We start from the raw sequence: 18,762 nt of genomic DNA, 5'->3' as shown, positions 1-18,762 counted from the left end.
GGAGCCGGCCACCTCCGGGCCCCCCGAGGCTGGCCCTGCTTACACCCGGCGGCCGGCGGTGACCGGCCCCCCCAGGAGCCCAGCAGCACCACTGGACCCCAGGGAATCCCCTCAGCACTCCAAAAGGTAAGGAGGCTGGGGGGATTAAATTAAAAAAAAAACATGTGTAAGTGTGTGTGAGTGTTAGTGTGTGAGTGTTAGTGTGTGTGTGTGTGTGAGAGTGTGTGTGTGTGTGTGTGTGTGTGTTAGTGTGTGTGTGAGTGTTAGTGTGTGAGCGTTAGTGTGTGTGTGTGTTAGTGTGTGTGTTAGTGTGTGTTAGTGTGTGTGTTGGTGTGTGTGTTGGTGTGTGTGTTGGTGTTTGTGTTAGAGTGTGTGTCTGCTAGTGAGTGTGTTACTGTGTGTGTCTGTTACTGAGTGTGTGTGTGTTAGTGAGTCTGTTTGATGTCTGTTAGTGAGTGTGTGTGTTTGTCAGTGAGAGTGTATGTTTTGTAAGTGAGTATGTATGTCTGCTGCTGAGTGTGTCTTTGTCAGTAAATGTGTGTGTCTGTTAGCTAGTGTGTATGCATTTGTTCGTGAGAGTGTGTGTGTGTCTTCAGCACTTACCTTTCTCCAGCGCCGGACTCCCATGGCGCTGGGGATCCCTCCGCCTCTCAGCTCCGAATGCGCATGCACGGCAAGAGCCGCGCACGCATTCAAACCGCCCATAGGAAAGCATTACTCAATGCTTTCCTATGGACGTTCAGTGTCTTAAAATGGCGGAAGCGCCTCTAGCGGCTGTCAGTGAGACAGCCACTAGAGGCTGGATTAACCCTCAGTGAAACATAACAGTTTCTCTGAAACTGCTATGCTTTCAGCTGCAGGGTTAAAACTAGAGGGACCTGACACCCAGACCACTTCATTGAGCTGATGTGATCTGGGTGTCTGTAGTGGTCCTTTAACCCCTTAAGGACCAAGCTTCTGGAATAAAAGGGAATTATGACATGTCACACACGTCATGTGTCCTTAAGGGGTTAAGTGTGTGTGCATCTGCATGCAGTGGCGTACATACCGCGGTCGCAACCCCTGCGACCAGGTGCCCGCCGCCATGTGTTGCTGCCCCGGCCCGCGCAGAGTAAGCGCGAGGGGGGGGCCCACGGATCAATTTTCGCACCGGGGCCCCATGGGTCATGTGTACGCCACTGCTGATATGACAGTATAAATACAACCGTCTCTTCAGTCTGTAAGCCTAGAAAATCTCTCATGAGATGTCTAGGGCTAAGGTCTTAGTCAGACCCTAAAGTGGTAGCCCGTAAGGGGGACCTACGAGGCTGAGGTTATTATTATCTGTTCCCTGCTCCCTGCCGTCCTCCCCCTGTCTTCCCCCCTATCCCCTCGTCTCTCCATAGTACATTTTTACCTAAGGGGGAAAAGGAAGCCCGGGAGAAGGAAAACCGGAAGGAGGGAGGGAACGTAGAAAGGAGAAAAAAAAAACCAAAAAAAAACACTTTACTTATTTTAATTAATTTATCTTATGGATCAACCCATCGTAATGTTCTTTCTTAAGTCTATTGTGCAATGATAACATTATAAATTCCAAACATCACCTGCTTTTAAAAAGAAGCTTTGCCAAAAATAAATATTCCTCAGTGTTCTAAACACGTTCTATTATTAACCTTTTACTCTATTTGCCCCTTGGTGCTTAATTAAACAAAATATAATAAATCAGTAATATCTTATCTCCATATATTATTTTCATTTGGGTTTAACCATGTTCAGTGTCTCATTATTATTGTGATGAATTACATTTTCCTCCTCTTAGCCCTCATTATCTGTTATTTGACTCCCTTTGTTCAAGCTTAAATGTGTCGTGCTGTATTTAACCATATAATAGCCACTTTACTTTCCTTTCCAAAGATATCAACCATTTTCCAATATTAATATTCACCTATTTTCTAATCAATTTCTTTAATTAACCTTTTAATCCTACTACTTCTAAGTGCTTGATTATACCCACCATTCTAAATCAGCAAACATATATACCATTTATGTCGATCCACTCGGAAATCTTATCTCCCTTCTATTTGTTCTAAGTGGGTTTCCTACTTTTACTCATTTATAACATTAGGTTACATCCTATTTATTAATATTACTTTCCTACCACCCCCTGTTCATAAATTACCATATTCGTGACGTGTATTTATCACCAAAATAATAACTTTACCATTTCCCAAATCGTTTTATCGTATGCCCACCAACCAATTGTATTAAATATTCATCTTCCGATTGCCCATCATATTAAATTTTCTACTCCTCTCTGCTAAGCAGAGAGAGAGAGAAAAAAAAAATAAAATAAAAAAATTATACATATATATATATATAAATATTAATAATAAACCCTTTTCTTCCACCCCCTCTCTCCCCCCTCTTTAGACTCTTATCTCAAGGAATAATTCGTCCATTCTTGTAATTCTTTTGGGTTTAAAAAAACTTTCTTCTTATCATTCCAATTTATTGTGATGGCTTTGCCTGGTCCCCATCTGTAAGCTATTTTTCTTTCTTTGAGTGGTTTCAGCGCGTCAAAGTATTTCTTTCTCTCCAATCTTACAGCTTTAGAGAGATCTTGATAAATTTGAATGTCCTTAAATTTGTCGTCTTCTGGGAAGTTTTTATTTCGCAAAGCTTGCATTAGTTGTTGCTTGAAGGTCATTGAATGGAAAGAGACTATCAAGTCTCTAGGGACAGTGTTTTGAATTTCTTGCGGTTTTTTAATTCTGTATATATTTTCCATACTTGTAACCAGATCTTTATCTTGCAAATTCAGAGTTAGGAACAGGTCATTTAGATAGGCTTTTATTTTATCCTGGGTAATTATTTCTGGAATATTCTTTATCCTGATGTTTTTAGCTCTCGCTTTTTCTTCCAGCGTATTTAATCGATCTTCCATTGTCTCCAATTCCAATTTCATCTTGTTTTGTTCCTCTTTAATTGTTTTACAATAGTTGGTTACTTGTTCTTGCATTTCTTCTACTTTAGTTATCCTTTTATTAATTTCTTCCATACTCTTTGTCATTTGGATCGTGCTGTTCTCCAGCTCCTTTTTAAAGATTTCAGTTTGACTGTCTAGACTCATTTTTATAAAGTCTTGAAAGTTAGTCATGGAGCTTCTTTTATCTTCAGGTATGGATTCATCTGAAAAGGACATTTCTCCTCCTTGTTTGTTTTGAGGAGAAAAAAAGTTTGTTGGTAATTTTTCATTTACTTTTTCTTTTTTGGTCTCCTTGGTTTTTTTTTTGTATCCTTGGCATAGCCATTTTCTTCTTTACTATTTCCTTATCTCTTATGTTTTTCCTTCCATTTTTCCTTTCTTTTCCCCTTTTTCTTCTTTCCTTTTCTCTTTCTTTATCCTTTCCCTTTATTTCTTTTTCTGCAGATATTAGACCCCAAGAGATAGAGCCCCTTATTTTTCTTATAACTCTTATTTTTGTTGACTTTTTATTGTGTCTCTTCCTTCCCTTTCTTATTTTCCTTCCTCTCTTCCCCTCTCTTCCTTCCGCTGAAGATTGTAGTTATTTTAAAATTATTATTCTGTTAAGAACCATAAGATGTCCCCATACAAATGGTCCTGATGATCCATAGAGAGGAAAGATCTCTTATCTCCTTCAATTCACCGACTTCAAATGGTCTCTCTCTTTTTTTTTTTTTTTTTTTTTTAGCCCAGTCTGGATTTATAGCTTGTTACTTTTGCAATTTCTGTGATGGACCTTTTCAGCCCACCGATATAATTTAGATATTTATACACTGCTAAACAAACCCCATTTGTGCCTCCATTCAGACAGGCATATATTAAATTATCACTTATATGTCGTGGGACGTCCGGATATTATGAGCCTTTGCTTCTCAAGCCTTGTTATTCAGCTTGTTATTCAGTTTTGCGTGTTTGTCTGAATATTATGTCAGAATAATATTATTGCAACCTTTTATGAAAGCTAGCAGTTCGCAAAATCAAACCGATTCCAAAAAAAAAAGAAAAATAAGTATTTGACAACTTCTGAGTCACTGCTGAGCGAGCAGTTCCCTAGCTCAAGCAGGTTGTATTCAGGAGGAAAAAAATATAAATACCAATCGCCATCTAAGTCACTGTTAAGTGGTCACACTTTCCTTATGTGCCCCCATATAATTCGTTATTCAGTTTTGCGTATTTATCTGAATATTATATCGGAGTAATATTATTGCAACCTTTTGTGAAAGCTAGCAATTCGCAAAATCAAACCGGTTCCAGAAAAAAAAAAAAAAAAGAAAAAAAAATATTTAACAGCATCTGAGTCACTGCTGAGCGAGCAGTTCCCTAGCTCAAGCAGGTTGTATTCAGGAGGAAGAAAAAATAAATACCAATCGCCATCTGAGTCACTGTTAAGAGGTCACACTTTACTTATGTGCCCCCATATAATTCGAACAGACTTTAGAATACTTGCGTATTTGTAGTTCGACCCTGCCAGCACAGAGAACAGTCCCAAATAACGCCTTGCAGCTCTAAGTAAGTTCAGCGTACAAATTCAGCTTACATATCGGAATAAGTCGGTCCAAATCCATTTGTTAAGCCCGGACGCCATTTCCTCGTGGCATCCTCTCTTCCAGCCTCGCGTCCCCCCACAAGCTCCTCCTTACGGTGCGTGCACGCTCACATCTCCCTCGTCACGCCCCTCCAAAAATCACCGGGACCAAATTTTTAAAGAGCTTTAAGATAAAATCTATAGATATGCTTGCATTTATGTTAGAACAATGTAGAAATACTTTTTTTCTGCTCTTTAAACTTAATTTGTTTTTATCGGTGTCATGGCAGGTAACCTTTAAGACATATGAGCTCTGCATTAGACCCAATACTACCCAGTAGACTATAAAAATACAAATAAAAAGAGAAATGTATATATGTAAAAAACAGAAACGCAAACATTCTAGAAAAAAAAAACCACCCAGAACAAATAGGATTAATGTGTCCATTTCATTATACAAAATGGAAGCTAAATTTTTATACAATAAATACTAATTCTTGTAAATGTAATTTAAATTAAAGAATACATTTGTAATCTTCTGAAGACATGTTTATATTGCAGGGTTAAGACCGCCTCTAGTGGCTGTCTCTTAGACAGCCACAAGGTGCTTCCTGCATCTACACAGAGCTTATCTCTGTGAAACGATGCCGGACGTCTTCATGCTGTGCATGAGGACGCACAGTGCTTTTGTTTTGTATTGTTTTTTTTCCCCATTGCCGAAGAAGTGGAGACAGAGCCAGAGCCGAGATATGTTAAAAGGAGTTAAAAGCCCTTTAGGGATGGGAGGAGGGGGGAAGGTGGACAATAGCCTTATGGCTGAGGAACATTATAGCATTAGAAATACATTTTTTCTTCCTTTAATAAATGAAGACCACAAATCGGCATAAAATGTAATTGTGGAACTTTTAACCTCTAGAAGCAGCAATGCATAATTTGTCACAGACACACAGCATATGTAACAAAATTACATAAATAAAACTTCAGGCATATGCTTGTAATGAACTTGTTGATTGTTACAAGAATGCAAAATGTCACAAGCACCACTGAAATATAAAAATAAACATCTGATTTACCCATTTAAGGACTTCATAGACATCTGGCTAAACCAGGTATCTGTATTATACTTGGCAATTTATGCCGGCAAAAAAGGCATACATTGTTCTTAGAGCTGTCCTTCCAACTCTTCATGGCCATAAAGCAGCCAGCACATTCTGAGCCATATAGCCTGTATATGCACCCTCTCTTACCTATGGACCTCCAGTATATGAATTCTTTTTTTCACTGCTTTGCATGGGGTCGAGAGGGAAGGAGTTAAATGTTAAACCTACCATACTCTTGACAAAGTTACAATAAACAAACGATAAATTAAAAACTAAAAATACACAAAAAGGGAATAGCAAATGTACAAGTGGCGTATAGGGTCCTCTAATAAATAAAAGATGTTCCCAAGAACAATGTTTATTAGGAAGCTGCTACAGTACAGCAAGATACCGTTGTCTTTTGAATAATTAATTATTTTAAATATGAAACAATTGCAAGGTGAATGATTCAGAATAACAAAATTACCAGTAAACTATATTTATTGCAAAGATTTATCAGGAATATTTTTAACACGAGATTGTCATTGCACACAATATTATTGCTAATTAATAGTACTGTAATATGAAGTGCTGCTGTCAACACTTCTCTTACATTTCAGATTGGAGCAGGTTGAGCAATGCAGAAGCAAGACAAAACAGCCGCATTCGAACATCACCGTCAGATTCTTTCCAATCAACCAGGTCCAATGAAACAGCTTCTACTTCAAACGCTTCCAGCCTTTCGGGATTCTATAGCGTTGACTACCCAGGAAGGAGTTATTCAGACGGTAAGGATGATGAAATTAATAATATCTTTCAGTAATAGCATAAGACCTAACCCTAAACCCAGCAAAAAATGTGGGGCATTTAAAAAAAATATATAAAAAATCCCCATGGATGTATTTTAAGCAAAACATCGGGAAATAAATATCATGTAAAACTTGACCAACTTCAACGTGTAGTCCAAAAAACATCCAACTGGACCTTTTTTATGGACAACTGTTTAGTACTAGATTGCAGGAACAAGGTCATTCATCCTCCAACTGATGAATACAGCAATAGTGTGTGTACTGGCTGCTTTTCTTCTTTTTTTCCAAGGGGTCATCGGAGCATTGAGTTTTCAAATATGTTTCTACATACTACATCTTAGGTAGCTTCATGAAAACAAGTTGTATATGTAAAATTATGGTTCCATGCATTCTTCCCTGTTGATTTTTTTTCGAGGTCTTCCTAAAACCTCACAAAAGGCCTGCATGGTATGACATTGAATTGTAAGGAACTTGATGTGAATCTAAATTTTTGGGGCAAAATAGCTGGACTGCAAAGCATTCTCCAAATCAGCTATGAGAGACAGGAGATGACCATCTTAGGGCTCAGGGCTTATTGCTGACATATAACAAGAACTCAGCTTTACCAACCAAATGTATAAGAAGGTGATGTTAAAAGAATGTACAATGTGCAGTATATCATCATTTATATATTAATGTTTTCCCTTAGAAAATGTCATGCATTTTGAAAGTAAACTCCAGGCCGGAGCTTACCCATACCTTGCTAAATAGCTGTAACCTATTAAATGCATGAAAAGTTAATAGATTACAAGTATAAATATAAAAGAGATAAGCACATTTGAAGTTTTTGCATTTTCTGTCAATCCCCACGATCTGCAGCTGGTGCACACACGAGGAAATGACTTGGTCAATCACAATGCTCGGATAACTTTATACGGTACTGCTGAATTTATTCCATATGTCCCTCCACAGCAGGAAGCTATGGACAATGGAAATCCTAAATTCACCATGTGACTAATTTGTGTGAGTGGATTTGACTAATAGCTGTAGTGTTTTTGGCAAAATGTAGCAGTTACAAGTTACAAGATACTAAGAAGTGAGCTAATGATCAATACAAGTTCCATCAGAACCTGTTGCAAGGAACAGGCTCTAATTGTAAGGAGAACAGTACATAAAGAATAAATATGCCTCACATTCTAAAGCTGTCAGAAACTGCTTGCAACAAGCTGTTGTATAATGCTGAAATAGTGTGCTTACATAATTAACTAAAACGCATGTAACGCATTATTCTGCCATATGCAATGCTTTCTTCTAGTACTTACACTAAAAAATCTTAATCTCCTAGCAACCGAATATTTAAATATTTGAGCAATAAGCTGAACAGATTTCTTTAACATATGGATAATCTCATTGTATAGATTCCTTTGTTTTCAGGCTTTTCCCCGAGAATGTTGGAATAAAATGCAGCTATATTCATTTCTGATTTACTATAGCAGCAACAGCAAAGGTGGCCTGATTTCTTGTATTTTTTAGGATTAGAGCAACCATGGTGAACATATGGACCTGGGGTATTTGGCATCCAGAGAGAATGTGTCTGTTGGATGCTCTCAGCTCCCAAGAAGTTTAAAAATTAAAAATAAAACAGGCCACTTTGCACAGAGTCTCGAATTTTGTGTTAGTATATGTAGTTGGAAGGTATGATTCTAAATACATTTTTGACTTTCCCGGTTACTCTCTTGCATCCAGTATTGTGTCTTCCTCTCCCTCCTGTTCCCCACTTGTGTCTGCCCCTACCACCCCTCCCCCCACAATATCTCCAGCTCATTTTACTTTAACCCCTTAGCTGCTACTTCATTTCACATCCATGTGCTGAAGCATTTTTAAGCGTTTGCCTTCACTTAATTTAAACAATGTTATCAGTGCTATTTCTGTGAGTTCCCCTTACAAATTATAAATACATTTTCTCCATGGTGGTAACCTACAGTTAAAGAGACACATGGCCACTTGTTCAAAAGAGATAAGCCTTTTTCAAATAAGGGGTCTCTTGCCCCTCTAAGATTAAAAGAGAAAGATATGAGACATTTTAAGTGTCCCCATTCCCTTCCATAAAATGCAGTACTAATGGACTGTGTATTTGTCCCCTTTACAGAGGCATGAGGACTTCCAGAGTCAGTTAGGCGACCATACGTAGACAGCCACTAGAGGTGGAGTTAACCCACCAAGTTAATTATTGCAGTTTCTTAAAAACAGCAATAATTACCTTTGCAGGGTTAAGGGACCTGGGACAGTACACCTAGACCACTTCAATGAGCTGAAGTGGTCTGGGTACCTATAGTGTCCTTTTAATTAGTACAAAGGAATATGATTGTTCAGCCTCCCTTACTTACATACTTTAGCGACATGGAAGGGCAGTGATGGCAATAATGTTAATAAGTTTAAGGTGTGATTTCAGGGAAGGTAAGAATGGAGTTCCAAAATGTAGCACATTTCCAACTCAACTTTGTTTAATATAGCTGTTTTGCTGTAAACTGTATATCAGCGTATCACAACTCTCTGTTCATTGAATTACACACTTTTCCCTAGTCAGGAGGACTGGAAATTTTAAAGACAAACAAATGCAGGGGAAATGTTTTGTTTTTGTCCCTTTGAAAACCTAAAATATTCCTCCCAACTGTCCTAGATTAATCAAGGCAGTCTTGAACTTGCCTATCTGGCCTGATTTAGTTTTTCTGGAATTTAGTGTATTAGCACAACAGCAGCATGTAGAAGTCAGGGCAGGGCACACATATACAGATCTAAAAGGCAAAAAAAGGATGCATAAGAGCCAGAGAGAGAGGAAGTTTGGAAAGAAAAGAAGGTACTTCCTCAATAGCACCATATAGGACAGACAAATGTTACCAGCAACGGTGAATCCTCCAACTTATACATCCAAGACACCAGCGAACATTACCAATAAAGTGAAGAGAAAAGTCCCAATAAAGTGCAGTCCAAGTACATCAACACATGTGTGGTGGCACAATGCTATCCAAGGGAATCTCCATCTAGATTAGAGCTCTTTAGCAGAACTGATTGCATTGGGCACCTCTGATTGCCTGCTTCTCACATTTTCATGTCAGTTTGGTGGCAATACGGGACACCCACAAGTGACACAAGTCATGCCTCCATTCTGGCACCGTTCTATTCTATGTTGAAGTCCAATTCTTTGTAGTGTATTGCTTTGCTCAGTTATTATGTCAGCTCTAATTATTTTTGTTGAATTGAATAAACCTCAGCACTGCACAATATCTACACTCATTTACCCATTCACTGTCTGTTACCTAGTTTTCAGTGCCTACCATAAAACAACTTTGTATAATATCAACAGGTTTCCCCCCCACTATCCTGAGATGATAGTAGGGCAGTGATGTCTCCACTGCTTTATATGAGTGCAGCTGCCACTCGCATGGCTACAATAATGTATCTGAACAAAAAAAAAAAAATCCATGAAAAAAAAAGTTATTGGCAAAAGATAATACACTGATCAGCCACAACATGAAAACCACCTGCTTAACCCCTTAAGGACTGAGCCAAATGTACAAGTTGTGAACAAAACAAAACCTGGCATTTGCGCTATGTCTGTCCAACCGTAATTCACCAGTTTCATATTAAATGCACCCCCCCTTATTATATATCATTTTATTCAGGGGAAACATGGCTTTCATTTAATATCAAATATTTAGCTATGAAACAATTTAATATGAAAAAAATGGGAGAAAATAAGAAATTTTGTTATTTTTTTAGTTCTACATGACATTTTAACTGTCAATGTCATAATATTGTTTGCTTTTACTGCAATAAAATACACATATTTGTATTCAGCACAGTCTCACGTGTAAAACAGTACCCCCTATGTACAGGTTTTATGGTGTTTTGGGAAGTTATAGGGTCAAATATAGCACGTTACATTTGAAATTGAAATTCGTCAGATTGGTTACATTGCCTTTGAGACTGTATAGTAGCCCAGGAATAAAATTTACACCCATAATGGCATACCATTTGCAATAGTAGACAACCCAAGGTATTGCAAATGGGGTATGTCCAGTCTTTTTTAGTAGCCATTTGGTCACAAACACTGGCCAAAGTTAGCGTTAGTATTTGTTTGTGTGTGAAAAATGAAGAAAATGCCAATTTTGGCCAGTGTTTGTGACTAAGTGGCTTCTAAAAAAGACTGGACATACCCCATTTGCAATACCTTGGGTTGTCTACTATTGCAAATGGTATGCCATCATAGGGGTAATTTTCATTCTTGGGCTACCATAGGGTCACAAAGGCAACGGAAGCAATCTGGCGAATTTTATTGTGAAAAAATGAAACACAAGCCTTATATTTGACGCTGTAACTTTTGAAAACACCATAAAACCTGTACATGAGGGGTACTGTTGTACTCGGGAGACTTTGCTGAACACAAATATTTGTGTTTCAAAACAGTAAAAAGTATTGCAGCAATAATATCGTCCGTGTAAGTGCTGTTTGTGCGTGAAAAATGCAAAAAACGTCACTTTCACTAGCGATATCATCGTTGTAATACATTTTACTGTTTTGAAACACTAATATTTGTGTTCAGCGAAGTCTCCCGAGTAAAATAGTACCCCCCATGTACAGGTTTTATGGTGTCTTGGAAAGTTATAGGGTTAAATATAGTGCTAGCAAATTAAATTCCCTATACTTTCAGCATGGGTTGTCAGGCAGGTCCCGCTAATTGTAATTAATTAGGATACCTAATTATGTAAAAATATTACATAAATATATATGTGTAGAATTAATATATATATATATATATATATATATATATATATATATATATATATATACACACATACACACATACATACATGTATATATACACACACACACACACACACACACACACGTGTATATATAAAAACTATATATATATATATATACACATGTGTGTGTGTGTATATATACATGTATGTATGTATGTATGTATGTATGTATATATATATATATATTAATTCTACACATATATTTATGTAATATTTTTACATAATTAGGTATCCTAATTAATTACAATTAGCTTATTTGATTTATTTGTTTATATTATATATAAATATATATATATAAAAATAATTATATATATATATATATATATATATATATATATACATATGTAATCAGTATCAGTCTATGTGTAATTTGATATTAATGTATATATATATATTAATAGTAAAATACACCTAGTCAGTGTGTGTGTGTATGTGTATATATATATATATATATATATATATATAATCTAAATATATATATATATTTTTTTTACACTTATTTAATTTATTTTAATTTGATTTCCAGCCAGCAGGGGGACTAACTGTCATTACAGTTAGTCCCCCTGCTGGCATTGCTGCAGCCAGCTATCCCGGCCATGTGATTGTGAGGTCCTCGCAAGGACCTCACTCTCACATGGCCCGCGGGGGCTGAAGAGGGCAGACGTGCCGCGGGGGGCTCCCTGGGAGTCCCCCCAACCGCGATCGCCGATGTGGGATCATCGGCGACCGGGTAAGTAAAAAAAAAAAAACGGAGGGCGTACAATTACGCCCGGCGGCGTTTAGAGCCGCTTAAAAAAGGACGTAATTGTACGCCCTCCGGTCTTAAGGGGTTAATATCATCTAAGTCCCTCTCGTGCTTCCAAAACAGCTCTGATGTGTTGAGGCATGGACTCAACAGGACCTCTAAACATATTCTGTGGTATCTAGCACCAAGAAATTAGCAGCATAAATTTAAGGTCCTGCAAGTTGCCATTATGGATTGGATTTGTTGTTCCGGGACTTCCCACAGATGCTTAATCAAATAGAGATCTGGGAAATTTTGTGAGGATATTTATGGGGTGATAAATATAAAATAATATTTTCATTAAATTTATCAAAAATGTATTTAATAATTTTTATTATATCAAAATTGATATCTTAACACTGTTCCTCGAATAATAATAATAATAATATAAAGCTGAGAATTACTCACGATTTTTAATTCTCTTATATCCTAGAGGAAGTTCACAAGAGGATTTTTACTTCACACAGTAATCACAAATTAATTATAAAAATATAATTTATTGTGACAATAATAAAAATAATAATATGTAACATGCGTGACAATCAGTGAATAATTAGTATAACATAATTATACAATATGGCAATATTTTTAACAAAGATAGCTAACTAACGGCTGTATGCAGTTTGTCAACAATCTTACAAGATTTATGATAGGACACTGTTTAGAAACCAACTTCACAAAATACAACAGTGCAGCGAAAAGCAATAAAAAAAAAAAACAACAACTTTAGGCTGACAGTTAATCACAATAATTAACTATTCTACTGCTGGCTACAATCCTCATAGGCAAGATATCCTATTATATTGCAATTTTACAATTAAAGTAATGTTCATACCAGATCATTTGACCATTCCTAGGATCATACAAAATAATTCTACCAGATTTTACGTTTGCCGAATTTTAACTTTTCTAAATAAGATTCACTATCTTATATTATTATGATATTTATAGAGCGCCGTCAGATTCCGCAGCGCTTTACAATGGGTGGACAAACAGACATGTAGTTGTAACCAGACAAGTTGGACACACATGCAGCAACAGAGGGGTTGAGGGCCCTGCTCAATGAGCTTACATGCTAGAGGGAGTGGGGTAAAATGACACAAAAAGGTAAGGATAGTATTAGACTAGTGACCGTTGCAGAAGAGGAATCAGTTGGGAGCTATTAACAGTTTAATTGATACGCTTTTAAGAAGTGGGTTTTTAATGATTTTTTGAAGGAGTGGAGACTGGGTGAGCATCTAACAGAGGAGGGAAGCGAGTTCCACAGGAATGGTGCAGCCCTCGAGAAATCTTCAAGGCGAGCATCAGAGGTGGGAGTACGGATGGAAGATAGACGTAAGTCTTCAGCAGATCGTAAGGGCCTAGATGGGACATACTTGTGTATAAGGGAGGATAGATAGGTGGGAGCAGCATTATGTAGAGATTTGAAAGCAAGAACCAGAATTTTAAATTGAGCTCTATATTTTATAGGAAGCCAATGTAGGGACTAACAGAAGGGTGAGGCATGGGAGGTGCGGGCGGACTGGAAGATGAGCCTCGCTGCCGCATTCATTATGGACTATAACGGCGCAAGTTGGGAGCACGTAAGACCACTGAGAAGCGGATTACACTAGTCAAGGCGAGAAAGGACAGTGGAATGGACCAACACCATAGTCGTATCTGGCGTTAAGTAGGGGCGGAGGCGCGCAATGTTTTTCAGATGGAAATGAAAGGATTTGGCGATAGATTGAACATGAGGCTTGAAGGAGAGGTCGGAGTCAAAGAGAATACCTAGGCAGCAAGCCTGTGTGGTGGAGCTGATGGTAGCACCGTAGACTTGGAGGGAGACAGACACAGGAGTAACAACACTTGAGGGAGGAAAGACCAGAATTTCAGTTTTGGTCAAGTTTAGTTTAAGGAAGTGGGCAGCCATCCAGTTAGAAACAGCAGAGAGGCAGTCAGAGACACTAGTCAAGAGGGACGGGGAGAGATCAGTAGAGGACAGGTAGATTTGCGTGTCATCTGCCTAGAAATTATATCAGAACAAGTCAATACTTCTGGATAAAAATGTGGCATGCTAACATTTTGACAAATTTACCTTTAATATATGGTTATCTTTATTCCACCTGCAGGAATGGAATTTCTATAACCATATATTCTTTAGCTAATTATGATTTCTAATAATTGAAATCTGACCAAGATTTATCCAGATATATATTCCTGCTAATAATAAAAAGTTATTAATTTAATTTAATTAAATAAAACCAGCATAATTACCAGTTATGTTGTAGATTTTCTCTCAGATGTGTAGATATGTACCAGGAATTTTGAATGCAAGTATGATGAGGATTGTATGGAGATAGGTAAAAGTTCTCAGCTCTGGAGTTGTGTTAATTGGGAATAGATTTGTTACCATTTATACCTGTAGTTTGCCACTGTAATTTTCTGTGCATGCAGTTTGTACTATTGTCATTTAATGTTTCTGACCAATATTTCATGTAGACAGTTATTAATTTTTTGGGTGATAGAATTTGGTTGCTAAACTTTTCAATAGTATATAACACATGGCTACTCTACCCTCCTCCCCTTCAAACCCTGTCCCCCTCCCCTCTCTTTCCTATTCTCCTCCCATCTGTAAATACCTTCATATAACTGTTTAATCTTCTTCTCTGTTCTTCAGGCCTCACTTCACACTCAAACTCAGTGAAGAACTGCATTTTTTTCTCCCTCTCTTCCCTTTGTCTTTACTTTTTAACCCCTTAAGGACCAAACTTCTGGAATAAAAGGGAATCATGACATGTCACACATGTCATGTGTCCTTAAGGGGATAAAGGGAAACACTTTCTGCATGTCACTAATTGATAGGACCAATAGGGAACTGTAGGTGTGTCTTCCCTACAGACTATCATCTAGATTTTGGTCAGTAGGTAGCGCAATCACATCACCAAAATTTCTTGTCAGGGGATCCATTTACCTTTTTGTATAATGGGTTAACTGAAATTGGTGATGCTTTTTACGTAATTTTTCGGTTATCTTTATGGATACTATAAATTTAAATTCCTGCCAATTTCAAAGGCCTTTTCACTCTTATACCAGACAGAGTGTTGGCAATTTCGATCGTAATTTTAGAATTGACACCTCCTAACCTTAATTTCACCCTTTTCTTACAATGGAGCTTTATAAGATTCTGGTAGTTTTTTTTTTTTTTAGAAAGTAAAATTAATTACTTAATGTTATCTGTCATTGGTGTCTGGTGTTCTTGTGTGAAACTGTGTTGATTATTTATACTCCACTAACAATAGTAAATAATATGATATTTATCCATGAATAGTATATAATATTAACATGATACTAATTATATATGATTAATATAATAGTAATTTAGAAGTGGATAGTGTGTATATGTATATATAATTATGTATACATTTGTCTCTGGGTTAGTATTCCATCCCCCTTTTGCTGTTAGACATCATGCCTTATCTCAGGTTTTGTTTACATAAGTTGCATTCCTTAGTTCAGACTTGTATGAACAGAGTGATAGAGAGATATCTTGTATCTGTCTTAGCCTTGTAATACAAAATGGAGTCACCTCTGTTCTGAGAGTGACTGGCAGTATACACTTTTAATTTCTGTCTTAACACAAAATGTCTGCAGATATAAATATACTGACAATTTGGAGGCCAAGACAACAACTTGAATTTTTTGTCATGTTCCTCAAACCATTTCTGAACATTTTTTGTAGTGTGGCATGGTGTGGTATCCTGTGAAAGAGGCCACTGTCAGCAGGGAACACCATTGCCATGAAGGGGTATACGTCCCTCGGTAGGTGGTACTTGTCATAGTAAAATCCACATGAATGCCAGGAGTTAAGGTTTCCCAGCAGAACATTGCCCAGAGCATAACACTGCCACCACCTGCCTGCTTTCTTCGCATCCTGCTGCTATCTCTTCCCCAGGTAAACGACGCACCTGCACCCGGCGATGATCTAAATAAAAGAGTGATTTATCAGACCAGGCAACCATCTTCCATCGCATCATTTTATTTTAACACCTATCCATTAAAGGCACTTTTGGGGTTGGACTGTGGTCATCATGGGGACACTCTGACTGGTCTGCAGCTACTGCAGACCAGTCAGATACCAATTCAGTGTTTGTCCTTAGATTGCACCACTTTTGGCAGGTACTAACCACTGCATACTGGGAACATCCCACTAGACTAGCCATTTTGGAGATGGTATGACCCAGTCCTTCACCTGTCACTATTTGGCCCTTGTTAAAATCACTGATTGGGCTCATTGTGTTAACAGTACGAGTCAATTTTTGATTAAAATGATATGGGCATCAAATATTACCCACCATTTTCTCCTCAATTAAGGTTTTAGCTATTCAAATCCAGTTTAAAATAGAGAGTACCTTGCTATTACGATGGACACCCCATTATTCCTTTAATTTGTATTATATTTCCTTTCGTCTGACTTTTTTTCTCTCTGAAGAATAATCAGTTTTCTCAATTACTGTTACAGCAAAGTGTTCATACAGTGTATATATCATTATGTAACCCAATATAATTATTTAGAATCGTTGAGGAAGACAAGAATCCTTAATAATTGTAAAAAAAAAAAATTCTTTACTTAGGTGGACTATTCATCAACCCAGCTCATTTGGATCCTCCAAATCAAATTACTATACATCCTGAGAGAAGAAAAACCCTCACATTTCTAGATATAAAATGAACAAACTTGCTTGCTACTTTTGTCCACAATACTGCCCATAGTTACGTTTGTCTGTAAAAGATGTATTCTCCTGAAAATGTACAGACTTCTCAAAGCTTATGGAACCATGTGAAACACATACACGGCTGATAACTGCCATTCTTTCCAAAAGAAGATATCAGAGACTAGAAGATGGGTATGTTATATTGAAATGTGATATCGCCCAGAAGGCTTCTTAAGGTGGAATTTGATTCTCTCCTGTTTTATCATAGAATTTCTAGTTTTTTGTTAGCGTGTTGGTTCAATATAATACCACTGGGGCACATATCCTCTCCAGGACTGTAAACAACAGGACAAATTACAGGGGGTAGCTTTATTGATAGCAACTAATATTTGTTCTCAGGAAAGTCATGTCTACTTCATTTTCTCTGGTGATACCTCCTGGAACCAAAACAAAAGATCTTTACCGGTGGAAAAAGAAATCTTGCAATGACATCTAAAAAATAAATTCATTGGATAGTTAGACACGTGAGAGCCAGTTCTCCAACTACTATTGTGACTTACATTTTGTAATCCCTAAAACGTTAACACAATATGATATCTAAGCATACTGGTCCCCATGCCAGCAAACCTTTCTTTCAATGACATGACTGTCACAGGCTAATTTGAATAAATAATGTATTTTCTTTAGTTATATATAAGAATATGGAAAATTGCAAGATGTTTTATTAAGCTGATGTATTATCCACATATAATAATAATAATAATAATAATAATAGAAACGTGTAATTTATTGTTTTTTTTTTCTTCTTCAGTATTTCTAATGTTTGACTCATTTGCTGCCAAATCACATTGCCATGTAATATATTGCTAATCTATTTGGCAGCTGTGTGGTTGGCAAGATTTCCAAAGACACTCTGCCCAAGTTTCCCATCATCTGGCAACATATCTACTATATACGTAGAATAGGTTTGATAGAGGTTCTGATGCCATGGCAACATTTGTGATCTCAACTTGCTCATCTCTAACATTTGTTTTTACACCAAAGAACAGCTGACATTGTGCCAGATCCCTCTGAAGTCAAACTAGTCAAAAGCACAGTGCTAGCATTGCATTTACAAACTCTACAAAGTGTGTGCATGTTTGTATCTGTCCGTCTGTCTCTCCTCCCTCTATGTCTGTGCAAACACATTTACATACAGGTCCACAGTAACTTGTAGCTTATTTTATCAATATGCACTTAAAAATGCCATTTACCTGATGTATGTGTATGTGTATTTCCTATATAATATATGATATTTTATAAGATGCACTTTTTCTTTAGACCTTGCTGACATACAATGGGGTCACTTGCCTTTTCCCTAGTGGTGGAGGACTGTAATATATGTTTGCTCAAAGTGTAAAAACTTAAAAAAATAGTTCTCTGCTCCTTGGTGGCCATCTTTGTGTTAATGCAGGGAAGGTTGTGTGGAGGCGCCCATAACTGCTGGTACATTGGGCAAGCCACCATTCTCCCTTCCAGTGTTGGGCCTTCCATGACTGATTACCTGACTGATCACTCCTTCTGATTACCTGACTGGTTAGATATACAGCAAACTACTAATAAGAACAAAAATATAAATGATTATTTATACCCAAGTACTTAGTAATATTAACAACACAGTTTGACATGCTCTTTTACAATTTTAAATTCAGGCCCACGTGTTTTAATATAAAAAAAATTAAATAAGAAAGCCAATAAACTCATTTGTAAACTCATCTGTAATGTAGAGCTACACTCCTTTCAGCAGTCTCACTGTCTCTTCTGATATCATCCATAGAAAAAAGCCATGCATCTTTTCTAAAATATCATCACACCAGCTGACACAAATAAATTGCTTTAGACCAAGGCTGCCCTTTGGACTGGGCACGTGGAGCTCTGGCTCTAGGTCTCACATCATGTGGGTGTTGGATTCCTCACAGAGAAATTCTGTCTCCCAAGCAGCATCCTTAGGATATACATGTAGAGCCACACCAAAATGGCTTCCACTCCCCTGGTTACCGCCAAAGCTCAGATAAATCAGTGA

General features: G+C 37.3%; 1 protein-coding gene across 1 annotated transcript in view; it reads left to right on the top strand.

Moving 5' to 3' along the window:
- ADGRG4 (adhesion G protein-coupled receptor G4) overlaps positions 1-17,281 on the top strand; it is a 146,182-nt gene extending 128,901 nt beyond the window's left edge. Inside the window, exons 22-23 of the mRNA XM_063433434.1 lie at positions 6,229-6,396; positions 16,620-17,281. Coding sequence (XP_063289504.1) covers positions 6,229-6,396; positions 16,620-16,717 — 266 coding nt within the window. The 3' untranslated portion in view covers positions 16,718-17,281. The remainder of the gene's footprint in view (positions 1-6,228; positions 6,397-16,619) is intronic.
- Positions 17,282-18,762: the final 1,481 nt, after the last annotated feature.

This window comes from Pelobates fuscus, chromosome 9 (assembly GCF_036172605.1).
Source record: "Pelobates fuscus isolate aPelFus1 chromosome 9, aPelFus1.pri, whole genome shotgun sequence".
Lineage (NCBI taxonomy): Eukaryota > Metazoa > Chordata > Amphibia > Anura > Pelobatidae > Pelobates > Pelobates fuscus.
This window is presented reverse-complemented; position numbering and strand designations above follow the sequence as displayed.